Raw genomic sequence first — 18,818 nt, 5'->3', positions numbered from 1 at the left:
TATGTGACAGTCGATCTAATGGCATATCTATGATCCTCTATATGAAGCAGATCGTCTGGAAGAGGGCCTCTACTAGCAGAGGAGGTGCAACAAACTCCGTCCGGACAATGTCATGCGGGACAGAGGGTTTGCTGCGGATCATCCGTGAGAGCATGAGAATCTGAGGCCTTGAGGCCTCTCTATCTGAGACCATGTGGAGGTGGCGAGCCCAGGTGCCCATACTACTGCAACATACATCAAAGCAAGGGTGACTAGTGTGTCAAACAACCACCCCTTCGTGCGGGGCTCCTGGAAGTGTGCCTGGTGACACTGTCTCTCTAACATGGCCAGAGCTACATACCCTCGTGTGAGTCTATCCCTGGCTGCCTGTGCCATAGTAAATCTTCCTCACGGAGTCCTAAATGTAATCCCCAGGTACACATATGAGTCTACCACCTCTACCTGTCCTCTTGCTAGAGTGAAAATGGCCTGTCGTCGAGCCGGCCCTAAGGTGTGGAAAATCATGGCCTTGGTTTTCCCAAGGTTCACTGTAAGCCCCTCTGTGTGCAGAGGTCATCGAGTGCATGGAGATGGTGCTGTAGTCCCATCTGCGACTCAGAGACCAGAATAATATCATGTGCATATAGCATAATGTGAACTGTGGTATCTGAGATGTCTACCCCATGTCATACTGGAATGGTGGTAGATGATCCATGTCTAGGCCATGCTGTGAGAACCAATGTGTGACCTATGCATACCATGATCATCTGTCTCCTGCCTCAGCCAGCTGTCCAGATGCCTCAAAAGCTCTGTATGACAATCTGTCCTGTGGCATCTCTCTGAATCTGTCTAGCAAGCATATAGTCGGGAATATGGCCTCTACCATCATAGGAGGCGCAGCAAACTCTGCTCGGATAATGTCATGAGGTACTGACAGTTTGTTGCGTATCATGCGTGCCATCATGAGGGCCTGTGGTCTCTCTATCTGTGTCCACCCTTGGGTAGCAAGGCCTGGCGCCCATACAACTGCTCCATACATCAGTGCCGGTGTGACTAATGTGTCAAATAGCCACCTCTTCGTCCGGGGCTCTTGAAGATGTGCCTAGTGGCAGTCTCTCTAGCATAGCCAATGCTGCATATCCCCGTGTCAATCTAGCTATGGCTGCTGAACCCATGGTGAAGCGCATGGCTGCTGCAGAGAAGGTAACCCCTAGGTACACGTATGATGTCACCACCTCCACCTGGCGTCATGCGAGAGTGAATGTCAATGGACTCCTGCCCTGTCTCGATGTATGAAAGACCATAACCTTGGTTTTCCCAAGGTTCTCAGTAAGACCCCTCTGTGTGCAGAAATCATCCAGTGCATGTAGATGCTACTGTAGACGTCTTGGAGACTCAGACACTAATACAATATCATCAGCATAACGCATAATATGTACTGAGGTACCTGCTAGATCAACTCCATCTCCGCCTCCCCATGTAATGAAGTCAGCCACCTCATCAATGTATAACCCAAATAGCATAGGGGAAAGAGGGCATCCATGCCTCACACCAATGGTGCTAGCAATAGTCTCGGACATACCTCCTGGGCATCTGACTCGCCCAAAAACCTGCTCATATAATGCATAGATGCCCCATGTCATATCTGCTGGTATGCCAAGAGACTGCAGGCGCTGAAAGAGCCTCTCTCGTGGTACTGTGTCAAATGCCTGCAGAAATCCACAAAGCAGCAATAGAGCTTTCTCTTCCTCACTCTGGCCTGATCAATCATACATCTCAAAGTGAATACATGGTCAGTGGTAGAGAAAGCTTTCCTGAAACCTGCCTGCCCTGATGAGCGTAAACCTGCTCGCTCAACATAAAAGCTAAGCTCTTGCTCCAACACTGCACCATAGAGTTTGGCCAACACATGGCCAACCATAACCGTCCTGTACTTGCTCGGATCAAGCATCTCCTGTTTTGTGGATCGGCACAATGGTGTGCATCGCCCACTCCGCACGTAAACCCTCTACTAGTGCCCTGTTAATAAACAGGTGTGTAAGAAAAAGAGCCAAAGAATCTACTGCATATATGAGATGCTCACCCTGCAGGCCCGTATGGTCGACGGCCCGTCCATGCTGTAGGTGGCGGATAGCTTCCTTTACCATCCAGTGGGTAAAGAAGCTAGCTGTGGTAGGTCGAGGCTCCTGTGGGGGCTGAGGTATAGGTGGCTGCTGTGGGGCGTGGTATAAGCCCTTTGCATATGTGTGCCATGTTTGTGGGTCTGCAATGGGTGTCGGTGTCCAGGGCTCTCTGAAGTGCCGCCATGAGATAGGGCTATCTCTACTCATGAGGAAATGGAAGATCTCTAGCTCTTGTATCTCTGCGAAGGCCCGCCTTTTGCGGCGAGTAAGTCTCCTCATCTCTCTCCTCGACTCCTGCTCTGTGATGGCTCCCAAGGCTCTCTGTATGCGGAGCCGTGAGTATAGGGCTCTACACTCGTCATCATATCATCTATTCTGGGGCATAGTCCCAAATCTCGTAGGCTCTACTGAGTGGACACGATGTGGGAAGCTCTGTAATGCAGCCGTGTGTAGAAGTGATGCCAGCTGGGATGAAATGGTATCCATAGGTGCCAGGGGATCCATGAGTAGGAGCCCATCCTCTACTCTCCCAGTGTGTATGTCTGCCATGTCATGTGTGAAGTAGATGGTAGTGTGTGGCCTCGGTATGTGGGAGGCTGGTGATACTCGTGATCCGGCTAGTGAAAATGCCAAGTATGTATGATCTACCCCAATAGGACAAGGTGGGATGGAGAATGAGGTGACGAGCTGTGATGCCTCCAAAGACCCCATAATGTAGTCTACCACTGTGCCTCCGGTCCGTGTATGACCTCCATGTGGGAAGCATGTCAGCCCTCCCGATCCCCGCCACTGTAGCATCCCGTTATAAATAACGAGACGATGCCTGGCTGCCAACTCTAGTAAGTGGTCCCCATAATGTCCTCTGTCTGGTCCACTGTCTTCTGATGGCCGACTAGCCCCTATCTCCTCTGGATCCACAGGGTGGAGGATCTCCATGTCATCTTAGTCATACACCTCACACTGTCTACTCTGTGTGTGGGCATTGAAGTCACTCATAAGAAATACTTCCCCTAGTGTAGAATAATGCATAATCTCCTCTGACAGACAAGTGTATGGCGAGGCTCATGTCTCCTCCTCCTGTGGCATGTCCTCTGTAATGACATAGGAGGATCCTGATGGAGGAAAGTAACATAGGGCTATGCATATAACCCTGTCCTGTGAGAGCTGTAAGCTAATCCACATGTATTTGGCCTCTTGATCCTGTGCTACCACTCTCAGTCTCCCCTGTAGCTCCCGTCTGAATAGAACTGCTACTCCCCCCGATCCTCTCGAGGCACCCTGGCGTGTGGTCCTTTTGTATGCTCACTCCCACTGGAATCTCTCTACTCGAGGTAGCCCTCTCTCTAGACTCTGATGTGTCTCTGTCAGAAGTATGATGTCTCTCCTCACCATAACACGCTCCAATCGTCCAGGCTGCACCCATAGTGAACCATTACAGTTCCATACTGCCATGTGTATCTGTCAGTGGCCTGGTCTGTGTCCCATAGGCCCGAAACCGCTAATCCATGGGCCGGCCATCAATGATGACCCGACCATCTCGTTAGAAGGCCTTCTTGCCTTCTCTCCTCGCGTGTAAGACTCGTGGCATGCAAGCTCTCCTATGCTCTAGCTGCATCCTCGTGAGATCATCATCCAAGAAAATAGGAGCTCCCTCTAAGCCTCGTCCTATGACCCTCTTACTCATGAAGGTGACCCTCTCCGTCTCTCCTGCAAACTGTAGGATGAGGGCTCACTTGCGTGTTGAGTCTTTCCCAGCTCTCCATGCTTTGGTGAAGGGGAGAGGGTCCTCTTCCATGTAGCCTTGGGGGCCTGTGGAAGGGTGGGTGGGAAAAGGAAGCCGGAGGGCCTAGCGGAAAGGCAGACGGGCCAACAGACAAGGCAACCCAGGCGGGAGAGAGGCAAACAGTGAAGGAAAGAGAGAGAGAGAGAGAGAGAGAGAGAGAGAGGCGGGAGAGAGGGCGGCGAACAACGAAGCGAGAGAGAAAGAAAGAAAGTTATATTAACGTCCCACGGGAGGCCGAATCCGACCTATGGGACAGATCAGGTACATCCATTTACATTCCACTCTGGGTATCGATGCCAAAGAGGCATAAAATTGAACAAAAAATAACTCAAAATGAACTCTTAAGACTCTTAAGAGTTTAAATTACAATGGGTTCTATTGCATCTAGTTCGAAATTGAGGTTCAAAATAAAAATAGCTATATTTCATCCATGGATGGATTTGCTCTTGAGGGGGGTGGGGTACGGAATTCTTTAATGATTGCTTGTCCTCCTCTGTATATTGCCCATTTGCCATTCTTTCTTGCTTCTTTAACTTTATTCAGCTCTGCCGATCTGTTCTTGAGTTGTAGCGTGGTAAGTTCATCAGCTATCCATACCTTTGTCCCTTGGAGAGACCTTGTTTGCTTCATCACTGCTATTTTCTCTTGGAGAGACCTTGTTTGTTGTCCATATAGGAGACTTTTGCCTGTGTACCCTTTACTGTAATAGAGATAGGGTCTCCTAAGTCCACGAAGGGGACTATTTTGCTCAGTTGTGCTGTAAGTACATCTGTATCTAATATGTAGTCTTCTCGAAGCTCTTGAGCTATGTCTGCCCTATCCCAGCCTTGAGGAAGACCACCGACTCTGATTACCTTTTTGTTACTTTCCATTCGTTCCTTTTCTTTGATTGCTGATATGACTTCTTTAACAAAATCTTGTGAGTTAACTGAATTTACCTTTGAAACATGGTTTGTCGTTTCTATTTGTAGTGTTGTAGGTATGGATCCTTCTCGTGCTTCCTCTTGCTTCGTCTTCATGGCTTGCACTTGCACTTTCAATTCGTTGATTTGTTCATCTTTCTTGATAGTCTCGTGTTTCAGTGCTGCTAATTCTCCTTGGAGTTTCTTCAGTTCTTGCATGAGGTAGGCTTCCCATGGTGTCGGCTTGCCCACGGGTGGAGGAATGGGCGGTAATCGTGAAGCGGTGACTGAGGCAAAAGACTTCTTACTTCCCATGTGTTGCTGCTGATAAAGGATAGGGCTGTTGGTGGAACGAGTCTCCCCTCAAGGGTACCCTCTCCCCTTTGGGGGAGACTCAGAATATGCGACCTACAAGATGCTCAGCAACAGGTGCAGGGGAGAGTTATGTTGCTGCCTTGGGGGCCTGAGCAAGGGTGGGTGGGGAAAGGGGGCCCCCCAAAATGCGAAATGGGCAGATGCGAAGTGAGCAGAGACTGAAAGGGGGGGGGCGACTGGGTGAACGGGCCGAGCAGGGCGGCGCAAAAGCGAAGGCGAGTGGGCTGGCGGGAGGAAGGCACAGAGGGGGATGGCGACCAAAATGCGAAGGCGAGTGGGCTAGCGCAGAGATGCGAAGGAGGCGAAACCGGTGCTGAAGAGATGCGAAGGCGAGTGGGCTGGCGAGACAAATGCGAAGTGAGCAGAGACTGAAAGGGGGGGCGACTGGGTGAACGGGCCGAGCAGGGCGGCGCAGAAGCGAAGGCGAGTGGGCTGGCGGGAGGCAGGCCCAGAGGGGGCTGGCGACCAAAATGCGAAAGAACGAAAGAAAGAAAGATTTTAATAACGTCTTCCAAAAGACCGAACTCGGCCTATGAGACAAAACAGTGTACCTGTGTGGAGTATCCTCTGTCATCTCAACAAAATGAAAAAGTACTGAACTAAAAAGCTGAATCTGGGTGTGCAATAAGTACAATGAGAGGGGGAGGTGATGGAGCTCTACTGCTAGGAGAATGCAAAGCTATATGCATGGAGTATACAATCATGATATGCAACCTAGCTAGCTCCATCCTGTACCATACTGGGAGTATAGAATGGTATACATCAATGAAGGCAAAGAGAGAGAGAGAGAGAGAGGCGAGAGAGAGGGAGAGAAGAGGACACAATATTGGGTCCCGAAGACCCTCTCTAGAATCCCCACCACGAATGGTGTATTTGCTTTTATTAGAATGATGCAAAACTGAAATAAAAGACTTAACTTGAACCTTCTTGGCTGAGGAGAATCCTCTGCCCTTGACCTTCAATCCTTCACCCCTTCTGCATTAGCTTATCCTTGGCTGTCCTGGCCCTTTGATCAGCTTCAGCACTTGGTGAAATATGAGATGATTAGAACTGAATTATGCAATGGGTATTTATACCCCTCTAGGATGCTGGTCGACTGTCTAAAATAAGTCTCACGACCTGAATAAATAGCATTTAATGCTAAAAAAGCCTACGCATCACACCAATAGGTGCTAGGCACCATGCGCCTCACATTCTCGCTGTTGGCCACCTATGTGGGCTGCCCCACACCTGGCCTACAGTCCTCTAAGGCTGTGTACCCTGTCACTGCATGTCCAAGAGCCCTAGGGCTGTCCTACAGCCCTTCCATGGCCATCCCATGGCTAGTGGGCACAGCCAAGGCCTTCCTAGCCCCTATGGGGGTGGTTCTACACCTCCCCCATGCCCATATCTGTCCTTGGGGTAGCCCTATGGGCTGGCCCCTTTCCTATATGCAAACCCTAACTGTCTACACAGTGGTCTGGTATCCATTATCATACCAGATACACAGAACCACTGACATCATTCCAAAGGGAAACTCACAGCGCAGGCTGGCACTGTTTCATGTGCAGCACAATGCACACCTAACCTTGGAGGCATGTGCAAGACAATGCACACCTGACCTTGGACGCATGTGCAAGACCATGCACACCTAACCTCGGCGGACGACTGGAGTGGGACCTTGGCTGACTCGTCCGGGACTGGACTCACATGGGACCAGTTTTCCACCCAGATCTTGCACCTTCCGTACAGATATGTCTACATGGCATCCAAGTGCGGGATGCACGTGACATCCCCTTTTGCTTAACTTGACAGAAGTTGCATAGCCTCCAAACAATCCGCCAGTAACTTTGGATAGTCGTCGAAAAACTCTTTGTCAAGCCATACCGCTTCGTGGGTCCCTCGGTCCTAAAACTTTGTGAGGAACTGTCTTTGTCTTCGGCCTAAGCCATGCTTGAAGCGGTGCAAAAGGATCTGTTTTGGAACCATAATTTCAGCTTCATCAATAATATCTGGTTCCGCCTCGTCATTACCTTCTGAAGGGATCGGACCTGCCTATGGCCTTAACCAACTAACGTGAAACACATCGTGCATAGTCCAACTCGGAGGTAGCTTCAACTTCATTGAAACCTCGTTAATCTTTCTCTGGATGGGAAAAGGTCCGAAGCTCCTGAAAGCAACTTTGGGCATCGCTTACCCACGTATTTTAACCTTTGCTTCATAATCCGAAGATAAACCCAATCACCTTCCGCAAACTTCATATCCCTTCGGTCGTTATTGGCCTGTCGAGTGTAGGCCTTCTTCGCTTTAGCCAACCTGTCTTTTACCGACTCTAAAATCTCCGGGTAAGACTCCGTCAATCTATTCGCTTCAGGTACTAAAGACGAGGTCCTAGTCAATAGCGACTGGAATGGTCTTCCAAACGCTGCCTCATATAGAGTCGTGCCAATAGCTAAAGAAAAAGAATCATACAAAATAGCTTGAACAAAAGGCAAATATGATTCCCACTTACCTTGCTAATCGTGGACATAACACTTCAGCACATCAAAGGCCAACTGGTTGTAGATCTCTGTCTGGCCGTCTGTCTATGGGTGAAATGCACTAGAAAAAATCAATTTAATACCAAAGTTATCAAACAATGCCCTCCAAAAATGATTGGTAAACTTGGCATCTCACTTTGACACTATGGTCCTAGGAATCCCGCCAATCGGATACCAATGTCGAATAAACAACTAGGCAACATCCTCAACGATCACATTGGCCCTGCATGGAATAAGCATAACAAATTTGTTAAATCTATCAACTATAGTTAAGCACCGAGTATTACGCTTACCCGAACTGGGAGGCAGATTCGTGACAAAATCCATCGAAATGTCTTGGAAAGGTCCCTCAAGAATTGGCAAGGACTGTAACAACCCTATCTTCTTCCCACGAGAAGCTTTCACCTGTTGACAAATATCACAACGTTGTACATATGAAAACACATCTCGCCTCATCTTTGGCCAATAATATTGCCGTTCCAATTTCTGCAAAGCCGAACTCATGCCCCTGTGACCACTAGTCATGGCATCATGGACGTCATGGAGAAGAGCTGCCCTGAACGACTTCATGACACATAGTCGAGACTCGGCCTTTGTAGAAAACCCAACCATCGCATATCAAAAAGTGGCATGGTCCTGTGGCATCCAATGCCTGTTTCCACTATGTACCAAATTCCTCGAAATCCGCATACATGTGCTCCATGTCGTCTAGTCCCGTACCAACAAGGTCGAGTCTAGTGGTCTAAATCAAAGTCACTTGTCCCTTCCTGCTCAAAGCATCAGTCACTGGATTGGTCTTTCCTAGAGAAGGTACTCAATCATACCACCAAATTGCTGGAATATCCGACTCCAGCGGTATTGTCAAACAAGACGACGACTCTCTAGCCACTTATGTAGCGAAAAGTCTTGAGCAATTCGTTGCGCTCATACTCCTGGTCATGGGTGCTCTTCTACTTATCTTCGAGCTCCCAGCTAATGATTGCTCTAACTGAAGCATTGGGATTTAAAGAACTAGGGGCAACCACTACGGTCTGTGTGGGAGTTGAGCTCACCACGGAAACTATAGAGACTGAGGCGACGGTCTTTGGAACGGTAGTCTTCTTAGGACACTCCCAAGAAGTGTGTCCTTTTGTATGACAAAAGAAACACCTACCCTCCTTCCACAGCCAATATCTGCGCATTTTGCCCTTCCAACTTGGTACTCTTGGTCTGCGATTGCTCGCATCATCTATTGGAACATCTCTGTAACACTCACATGCCTGATGCCCTAGCTAGGCTGCCTGGTGCACTTTGGTCCCAAGGTTCTTGGTCTCTCTCGTTGTCAAAGCTCGGCCTAGCCAGAAAACGCACTTCCTTTACGAAGCGCAATCTGACCATCCACTATGTGTGCGGGAGACTTCCGGAGGGTTCTGGAGGCTGAAAACCAACCGCCCTTCGAGGGACAAGAGTCACTCCAAAAGAGGTGGTCTACCAGAGTTTGAAAAATAACCACACAAGCAAGAAAAAAAAATTGTTTTCCTGCTGAATCTTTACACTTGAAGTAGGCTCTAATACCACTGTAACATGCCGAAGCTTCAGAGGAGATCGGTAACTTCAATGCTCAGAAAAACAGCACACTTGTCGTGACGAAAATTAACACACAAAACTGAATGTAGATGTGCAGAAAAATAGAGAGAGAGAGAGAGAGAGAGAGAGAGAGGGAGAAGAGGACAAAGTATTGGGTCCCGAATACCCTCTGTAGGGCCCCCACCACGAATGGTGTATTTGCATTTATTAGAATGATGCAAAACTGAAATAAAAGACTTAACTTGAACCTTCTTGGCTGAGGAGAATCCTCTGCCCTTGACCTTCAATCCTTCAAGCCTTCTGCATTAGCTTATCCTTGGCTGTCCTGGCCCTTTGATCAGCTTCAGCACTTGGTGAAATATGAGATGATTGGACCTGAATTATGCAATGAGTATTTATACCCCTCTAGATTGCTGGTCGGCTGTCTAAAATAAGTCTCACGACCTGAATAAATAGCATTTAATGCTAAAAAAGCCTACGCATCACACCAATAGGTGCTGGCCACCATGCGCCTCACATTCTGGCTGCTGGGCAGCCTGTGTGGGCTACCCCACACCTAGCCTACAGTCCTCTAGGGCTGTGTACCCTGTCGGCTGCCTGTCCAGGAGCCCTAGGGCTGTCCTACAGCCCTTCCATGGCCATCCCATGGCTGGTGGGCACAACCAAGGCCTTCCTAGCCCCTATGGGGGTGGTTCTACACCTCCCCCATGCCCATATATGTCCTTGGGGTAGCCCTATGGGCTGGCCCCTTTCCTATATGCAAACCCGAACTGTCCACACAGTGGTCTTGCATCTAGTATCATACCAGATACACAGAACCACTGACACCATTCCAACAGACCCACATCTAACATCTCAAATGCACCACGTAACTCAACCTCCAAGGTTGAAGTCTGATCCACATCAAGGCATGTGAGCAGCATGTCATCAACATACAAGACGATAACCCAGAATAAATCTTTACTCCATTGTACTCTTAGTTGGACTGTCGCAAAATCCATGTGCAACCAAGTATGTATGTATGTTCTCGTACCATGCCCTGGGAGCTTGCTTAAGACCATACAAGGCTTTCTTAAGCTTGTATACTTAGCTTTCCTACACCTTCATCACAAAGCCATGAGGTTGAGATACATAGACCTCCTCATGCAAATCACCATGTAAAAAGGCAGTTTTGATGTCCAACCGCTATACAATCCTTCCATGATGCGTAGCCAAAGAAATATGCAAATGATAGTAGTCGTATGAGATGTGGGTGCAAAGGTCTCATCAAAATCCATCACCTTCTGTTGGGCATAATCCTTAGCATTTCCTCTGAGTCTTTCTATCCTCTCATCTTCAAGGCCTAGTATCCATTTCCTTTCTTTGCCATTGAGAGATGTTGTTGTCAGAGATGTTTTAGTTCCTTTCTTGAATTTTGCATCTCCTCTTTCAACCACCGGATAAATCATAAAACTGGTTGTTGGATCCATGGCAAGATCTATATTGGATTCTTCCTCCACTTTACTCTTACCCTTGTCACTGATAGGACTTTTCTTTGATGTCTTTGGTTCTTCAAGCTTGTTCTAAATAGTCTCCTCATTTTTGTCAATAGAGCAAGGTGGCACTTACAATTTCTTCCTCAAGACCATTGACTGTGTTTTATCTCTAATCACCTTCCCTTTGCTAGGCCTAATTGCTTCATTCTACTGCTCCTTGGCTTTTGGCATTCCTATGTTCATGACCTTTAGCTTTTTTGGATCTTGGACACTCTTAGGTTTGTAGTGATCAATAATACAATCAGCTTTCTGTTTAAGCTTGTAAACCCACTATGTACGTATGGCCACCTTGCCATATGGGAAATCTGCCAAATCCCAAGTGTCATTCTTGAGTATGGAATCTTTGCTCCGCCTTATCCTCCAGCTTATGTCATCTTTTTGTTTAGGCACGAGAGCATAAGCCAAACAACCAAAAACTCGCATGTGAGTCACTGAGGGCTTCCTACCATTTCAAGCCTTGTAAAGCGCGATAGACAGCAAGGCTTTTGTTGGGCATCTATTGAGTACAGTAGCACACATAGCAGCCTCCAACCAAAAACCACGAGGCAAATCCTAGCCCTTGACCATACATCATGCCATCTCCATGTGCACACCCTATGGGTTGTACAAGTGACATGGCATCCATAAGCATTAATCCATTTATCCAAGCATTTACAACATATCAGCATGAGCATGTGTTTGGGGCTTCTACAGCATGAGCATGTGTTTGGGGCTTCTACAGCACCCAACAGTAGGTACATAGCATTTAGAGCATTTATCAATTCAGTTTCTGGACTGTGGAGCTAGCCTCTAGGCCCTGGTTAGCAGCCGACTGCAGTAGTAGAGCATTTATGAAGTCATGAGCATTTATGGCAGCCGACAACAGCATTCGGCAGCCAACAGTCGTATTTTAGGCATTTAATGTAGTCGTGGAGTCCCTGACATCTGGCCGACTGCTGTACAATACCCAACCAGCATCCAGATTCCAATATATATAGAAGCGCATCATTTTAGTCATGGAGCATCTGAGCGTGTTGCATTCTTCTCAGCGTTTTCCCTCCTAGGGAGCAAGGGGAGTCAGCAGATCAACAATTCAGCATCATCATCAACAGTTCAGTATATTCAGCATTCAGTCATCGTCTCCTACCTCCTACAAAGAGGAAAGTCAACATTCCAAGGGTGGACCCCAGCATTGGAGATGGGAGCAGTCATTCATCATCAACATTCGGCTTATCTCTCTCTTTCCGAGATAGATACTTATCTAGGGACAGCATAGATCTATTTACAGATCTTCATTGTAACACCATCCATTTACTATAGCTGCATTGCATTGCATTGACACCATTGTCTATCTCTTAAGTATAAATTAAGTATAGATTAGTTAGCCTAAGGTTGTTTTACTACGATCAATCTCCCGCATGTCACATTGGTATCAAAGTTTTACAGGGTAAGCAGCCTTAGTTCATGTTCAATCATTCACTAAGTCAACATGTTAGTCGCTTCCGCTCAATTAAATCCAATTCTCAAGATCTTGTAGGCCATCCTTAGGGTTTTCTCCTTAGGCATGCATCAATAACCCATCCATCTGCATTCTTGCACAACATATAGGGTTGCACAACACTTGCATCAGCATAGTAGTCATCATAGCAGTAATCTAGCATCTCGCATCTACAAGGCATACAAGTTTTGCCCATCAGTTTTCTGGGGAAGAATGGCATCCATCATCAAAGGAGTAAATGGAGTTTTGGGCTTCCGCTGGCAGCAGGGAGTTCTCTTCCGCATAAGAAGGCGGAAGTTTGCTCCAACATCGCCTCAAGAGGTTCAAAGGATCAGGAACGACAGACATGGTGTGTGAAAGGACTCCATAGACAGTTAAGGGGTGACCGAAGTATTTCCAAGAAGTTTTAGCAACATTTGCCATTCAGTTCCTACAATGAAGAAACTCGACCTCGGTCCCGACACAAGACGTCAGAAGGGGGCAAGGGTTTCAATGGAGGAGGATCAGCAGAGGAGTCGAAAGGTTGCCAGGTGTATCACCCAACAACAATTTAGCAGAGGAGAATGTCACGTGCACACCCTATACGTTGTACAAGTGACATGGCATCCATAAGCATTAATCCATTTATCCAGGCATTTACAGCATATAACACAGCATGAGCATGTGTTTGGGGCTTCTACAGCACCAACAGTAGGTACATAGCATTTAGAGTATTTATCACTTCAATTTGTGGACTGTGGAGCTAGCCGCCAAGATCTAGTTAGCAGCCGACTACAGTAGCAGAGCATTTATGAAGTCGTGCGCATTTATGGCAGTCGACAGCAGCTGACAGCAGTATTTTAGGCATTTAATGTAGACGTGGAGTCCCTGACATCTGGCCGACTGCTGTACAATACCCAACCAGCATCCAAATTCCAATATATATAGAAGCGCATCATTTCAGTCATGGAGCATCTAAGCATGTTGCATTCTTCTCAGCGTTTTCCCTCCTAGGGAGCAAGGGGAGTCAACAGATCAACAGTTCAGCATCATCATCAACAATTCAGTATATTCAGCATTCAGTCATCGTCTCCTACCTCCTACATAGAGGAAAGCCAGTAATCCAAGAGTGGACCTCAACATTGGAGACGGCAACAGTCATTCATCATCAGCATTCAGCTTATCTCTATCTTCCTGAGATAGATACTTATCTAGGGACAACATAGATCTATTTATAGATCTTCATTATAACTCATCCATTTAATATAGCTTCATTGCATTGCATTGACACCATTGTCTATCTCTTAAGTATAATTAAGTATAGTTTAGTTTAGCCTAAGGTTGTTTTACTACGATCAATCCCCCGCATGTCACAAGGTGTGTAAGGCATTGTGCACTGATGTTTTATCTTTTTCACCCATAAATGCAACAAAATCCTTTGACTTATACTCTACACCTTTGTTTGTATGTAATGTACCAAGCTTCTGACCGTACACATTTTCAGCCATTGAACAAGAAAAGTCTGAAGCACATAAATACCACATCTTTACCCTTCAAAAGATACACCCAGGTATGCCTAGAGTAGTAACAAAGTAAAGGTGTGCCTAGAGTGGTCATCAATGAAAGTAACAAAGGATACACACATCTTTACCCTTCAAAGGATACACCTAGGTATGCCTAGAGTAGTCATCAATGAAAGTAGCAAAGGTAACCACCAATAGAGTGTCCTCATCGGACCGCATATATCACTATGCCCAAGCCTTTAGTAGTAAGTCCACCGCGGCCTCACTATCGGCACTCGGTTGGCTATTGATGGTAGGCTAGTACATTGTGTGTAGTGCAACCACACCCTGGAGCCTTAACGTCATTGCCTTTGGGATTTCCCCAAAGGACAACAGATATGTCAAAGGATTCTTCACCTCTACACAACCGGGAGATCTTCAACAAGTATCATCACATTGCCTAGGTGATTGTGACGCATCTTGCCCTCCACTATGAGGAGGTAGTAGAAGGCGAAGCTCTCCAACTTTTGCATTGCAGGATTGACATAGTTCCCACTCCCAACCTGTCATCTAAGGCCTCGTCTCCACGCACATGTCAACATCAGCAAGATTGTTGCATGGCAAATATGGTGGACCCATTGTTACAAGGCCATCGAGGGTATCCTCATCCCCCCCAAACTAAGTTCATCTGCGCTATATGGACCCATATCATTCACACCCTCCGCGGCCAAGGGGGAAGCTCCAAGGAGGTTCAGATCACATGCACAAGCGGCAAGAAAATTTCTTACACACATGGCACCAGGGACCTCTGCGCATTCAGTGAGAGGCTTTCTTACACACATGGCGCCATGGATATTTGGCACTAGTGCCTACACACCGCTTGTTTGGCTCGGACCCCCCATTGTATGAGGTAGTTCCCTCTTAGAGTGGCCAGCCATGAAGGAACTACCCTCTCCCAGATTTTCTAAACCTTATTTGAGGGTTCTGAGCTTGTACATGTAGCCTATGGCTGTTTGATCGTAACTAATAGAAGGATCTTTTTTCCGGGGGAAAAAATAATAATAATAAAACAAATCACATTTGGTGTCCTGAAGATATGACAATAAAAGACCCTCTAGTCAACACAAGCAACAAGCTCTCCGATAAAGCCTGATCTACCACGCAGCTGTTATTGCAAATCAACGTTGAGTACAACATCCAAATCTTCAAGCTTGAACAAACCAGAAATTGGATGATCAGAAATGTTACTTCATTAAAACATAGCTTTACGACACATGTTAGAATACCAATGAATTGCTGTCAACAAACTCAAAAGATGTAGTATAATAGCAGTGAATGAAGCTCTAGTCTCTAGCAAGTGTGAGACCTCGTAGAAAATTTTTTATGCCAAAAATTTGCCCGCTAGTGCCAAACCACTTAATGGCACTTCCCTTTCATGTGGCCTCCTCTGCCAGCCCTTTTCTGCCCTTGCATGCCAAATTGCTGTCCTTGATCTGCATTAGCCCCTTCCTTACCTTGCAGCTTGCATGAAACAGTAAAAGCTCTGCCCCTGGTCATTTCGCATTCAATCCTCAGCTGCTTCCACTCTCTCTTATGTTGTGTAATGTGCCGTAATGCCACTACCAGTTTATAATGATGTTGAAAAGGAGTCAGGACTCGGGCCATGAAGAACTATCATTACAAGTTCCATAAGAGGGGCTAGCCAATCAATTAAAAATGACGCCAGCCTGTTCTACTGAGCTGACAATTGGAAAACTGTGACACGCCTCATTCGACTCCTCTAAGCCATATTAGATTTCATTGCAAGGATTGAACAATCTAACAACCTCTTACTAGCTCAGGGTGCCTTACAATGTCAGAAGACTGCAACTGATTCAATACTTCTTTCTGAATTCTGTAATACACTCAATTTTATTTTAAAAAAAACAGTGCGAGTTAAGCCTGTAGCCAAGCTTACTTTATTTCTTGCCTCCGTAGCCATTGATGCAGCTTCTCATTGTGACTGTCTTGTGGATGCAAAAAGCTGCAAATTAACCACCAAATATACTTACCCTGTGAACACAAGTTGATTATAGAAATGGGCAAAAAGCAGCAGATAAAATGTTTCTCGGTGCTGCAAGCCTACTTGTTGAATTCTGTGGCATTAAGAAGGGCATCCCCATCCTCATCTGCAGCATCAAACTGCTCCTTCCACCAACCCACTCCACCATGTTCCATGGAATCATTTACTTTCAACATCACACAAGCAAACAGGTCAATTGACACAAGTTTCAGAATGCAGCTTTAAGACCTATGTTTATGGTGTCTTCAAGTTAACACTAGCATTACAACACACCAGAGTTTTCCGAAGACGCTTGAGGCAGATACTCAGAGAAGCTGACCATGCCATCATGATTTTTGTCATAATTTTCCATTTCACGGGCTGTACGATGTTCAGCTTCAGTTAAGGCTGCCTGGAGATGCCAATCCTGCAGTTCCAGCAGGCTAATAGTTCCATCAGGCGGGTGGTTGTCAATCAAGGGGAAGAGAGTAGCAATGCGAGAAGAAATATTGAATTGATCCTTGTCATTTAAGTACTCTTCAGGATCAGAATAATCCCAGTCCTCTGGTTCAGGCTGAGATTCAGGGTGGGGGGCAGCATCGTGTGCATTTCCTCCAGCTGAGTCTTGAGACCATTGCTTGTGCTGCTGTTGAAAATGTTCTTTCTCCCAGATTCGGTCCTCCCGCTTGCGTTCCAAGCCTGCCACGATTGGATCAAATGCCACGTTCTCATGCTTGGAATCCGGCGAGATGTGCAATTTGCGCACAACAAGGCGGCGTCCCGGATGCAAATTGCGGTGCACTTTGGACTTTAAACGATGAGGCTGGTTGGAGAAGAGGACGAGAGCTATGAAACCAAGCGAAACAAGCAAGTATACAAGGATAGCCTTCATCTTTTTGGTGTTGAAAGTCTGTGTTGCACAGGGAGATGAAGCTGCATCTAGTCAATGGTGCACATAACGGAAGCTCAAAATCTGCAGAAAGGTTCGAGCAGAAGCCGCATCCCTGTAGCTCCACCTTTCCAGGGTTGAAAACTTGGATGAAACTTCCAGCAGAGGAAAGTGAAGCAAGCTAATGTGCAAACAGTGCCTTAAGTTGAGTTGTTCTAGGGCTGAAATTTTCTGATATGCAAGAGACAGAAGAAGAAAACTGCCAAAGTACAAAGCAAATATCCTGCCTCTTATATGTATTCTTAGGGTCGGAACGCATGCAGAAAAAGCTTTCTAGGGTAGGAAAGCAAGTAGACTACGTGCCTAGAGTTGTGATGCAGGCAGATGAAGCATTCTTGGGTTGCCAAATAAAGTTAAGATGCAAGCAAAAGCAGCTATGTAGGAATGCAAAGCAAGAAAAATAAACTTTATAGGGTTTAATGCAGGCAGGTGGAGGTTTCTAGGGTTGCAATGCAAGCGGATGATGATTTCTAGGGTTAAAATGTAGCATGAGAGACTTTCTAGAGTTGCAACACAAGCGGTTAAGGCTTTCTAGAGTTGAACTCTGGCGGAGAAAAACAACTGCAAGCAGAAAGAGCTTCCAAGGCAAACATAATACGCTTTTCAGGCTGGAAAAGAAGCAAAGCAGAAGAATTTGAAGACAAGCACAAAAGAAAGGTTTCAATGCAAGGAGATGAAGACGATACATAGGAAGTACCTCAGATTCAGCACGAAAACTCGTGCAGGGAAAGATTTTCTGAGAACTGGCTTGCTGGAACGGCGATAGAGAAGACTTCAGCTTGGTGTGCTGGTCTGGTTTTGATCTCTGCAGGCTCCTTGCTCGGCCTCCCACCTGTTGGAGCGTTGTTGATGGCTTGGACGGTGAAGATGCTGAGCACAATAAAAAGAGTTGGTGGCGCTCTCTCCCCACCGTAATGCTTTTGAACGTGCTTCTTGTAGGTAGGTTTTTACGCAATTTAACCTTTGCTAGGTAGTGCTTGAAAAGGACGTAAATTTTGTTTGCTGCATGGTAGATCTGCTTGCTTTTGGTGGTGTTCGAGTTGACCAAAGAGGATAAGTTTGAGAAGAACTAACAGAGAACAACTTATGAAGACCTCTTCACATACGTAAAATCTATAAACAAAGTCAGAGCTTCGAAAGTGCAATCGTTTTACAAGATTTGGATTGGGCACGTGGATAAGATGGTGAAGCGCCTTACGATTAACTTGCGAAGTGGTTAATAATTAACTATGTGGTTAATAATTAACTATTTCTAAAAATTGCTTGTGATACTGCAACTAGATTATGTCAATTTTAGAGGGGTGGGCCCTTCAAAATACTATAACCAGTAAGCTTGAATGCTTAAACACATCTATACTATTTTTTAATCAGCCTAAATTACAAAGGGGTATTTATAATGAAGCTTAGTTGTAACATCAACACATTGTACATAATATCTCATCAACTACTAATGGCATGGGAATCAAACTTTCTAGGTGGGAGCATCTCATGATGAGTGCATCAAACTCATCTTTAGGTGCCAATTATATAGTTGCTAGCGCTTATGTATTTACTATGAACTCACTTGGCATTAATGCACAACACTTTGGTGAATGTTCCCCACACAGTAAGGAGTGCCTTAAGCTCTTTTTCACCAACTGCTAATGACATTGTATATAATATATCATCAACGGCATGACATGGGAATCAAACTTTATAGGTGGGAGCATCTCATGATGAGTGCATCAAACTCATCTTTAGGTGCCAATTATATAGTTGCTAGCGCTATGCATTGACTATGAACTCACTCGGCATTAATGCACAACACTTTGGTGAATGTTTCCCACACAGTAAGGAGTGCCTTGAGCTCTTTTTTACCAAACCAACATCCTTGGATAATTTAACCCAAGCTTTTACATAAAAAAAGATGCTTGTTGTATCTCGTGGGGCATTGGATAATTTAACCGAAGCTTTTACATAAAAAAGATACTTGTTGCATGCCACTCGTAAACTATTTTGATAGCTAATTTGTCCACCTTTGTCTACCATTATTTGTGACTTTAATCAACAAACACCTCAAACCCAAGGGTTCCACAAAAGCAATCACAT

General features: G+C 46.0%; 1 protein-coding gene across 7 annotated transcripts in view; it reads right to left on the bottom strand.

Moving 5' to 3' along the window:
• LOC147628693 (uncharacterized) overlaps positions 1-18,014 on the bottom strand; it is a 45,684-nt gene extending 27,670 nt beyond the window's left edge. For 4 of the 7 annotated variants that reach the window (XR_015268162.1, XR_015268161.1, XM_086813910.1 and 1 more), the window contains exons 1-3: positions 16,076-18,014; positions 15,866-15,968; positions 15,698-15,763 (exon numbers count right to left, since the gene is read on the bottom strand). Coding sequence is in view for 5 of the 7 variants with exons in the window: in XM_086813910.1 (XP_086670036.1) it covers positions 15,698-15,763; positions 15,866-15,968; positions 16,076-16,673 (767 nt within the window). In the remaining 2 variants the exon portion in view is untranslated. The remainder of the gene's footprint in view (positions 1-15,697; positions 15,764-15,865; positions 15,969-16,075) is intronic. The other 3 variants (XM_086813908.1, XM_086813911.1, XM_086813912.1) reach the window with 3 other exon arrangements.
• Between the last annotated feature and the right edge of the window lie 804 nt (positions 18,015-18,818).

The sequence above is a fragment of the Cibotium barometz genome, chromosome 19 (assembly GCF_041138505.1).
Source record: "Cibotium barometz isolate CiBa-2024 chromosome 19, ASM4113850v1, whole genome shotgun sequence".
Taxonomy (NCBI): domain Eukaryota; kingdom Viridiplantae; phylum Streptophyta; class Polypodiopsida; order Cyatheales; family Cibotiaceae; genus Cibotium; species Cibotium barometz.
Note: the sequence above shows the minus strand (reverse complement) of the source record. Positions and strands in the feature narration are given on the sequence as shown.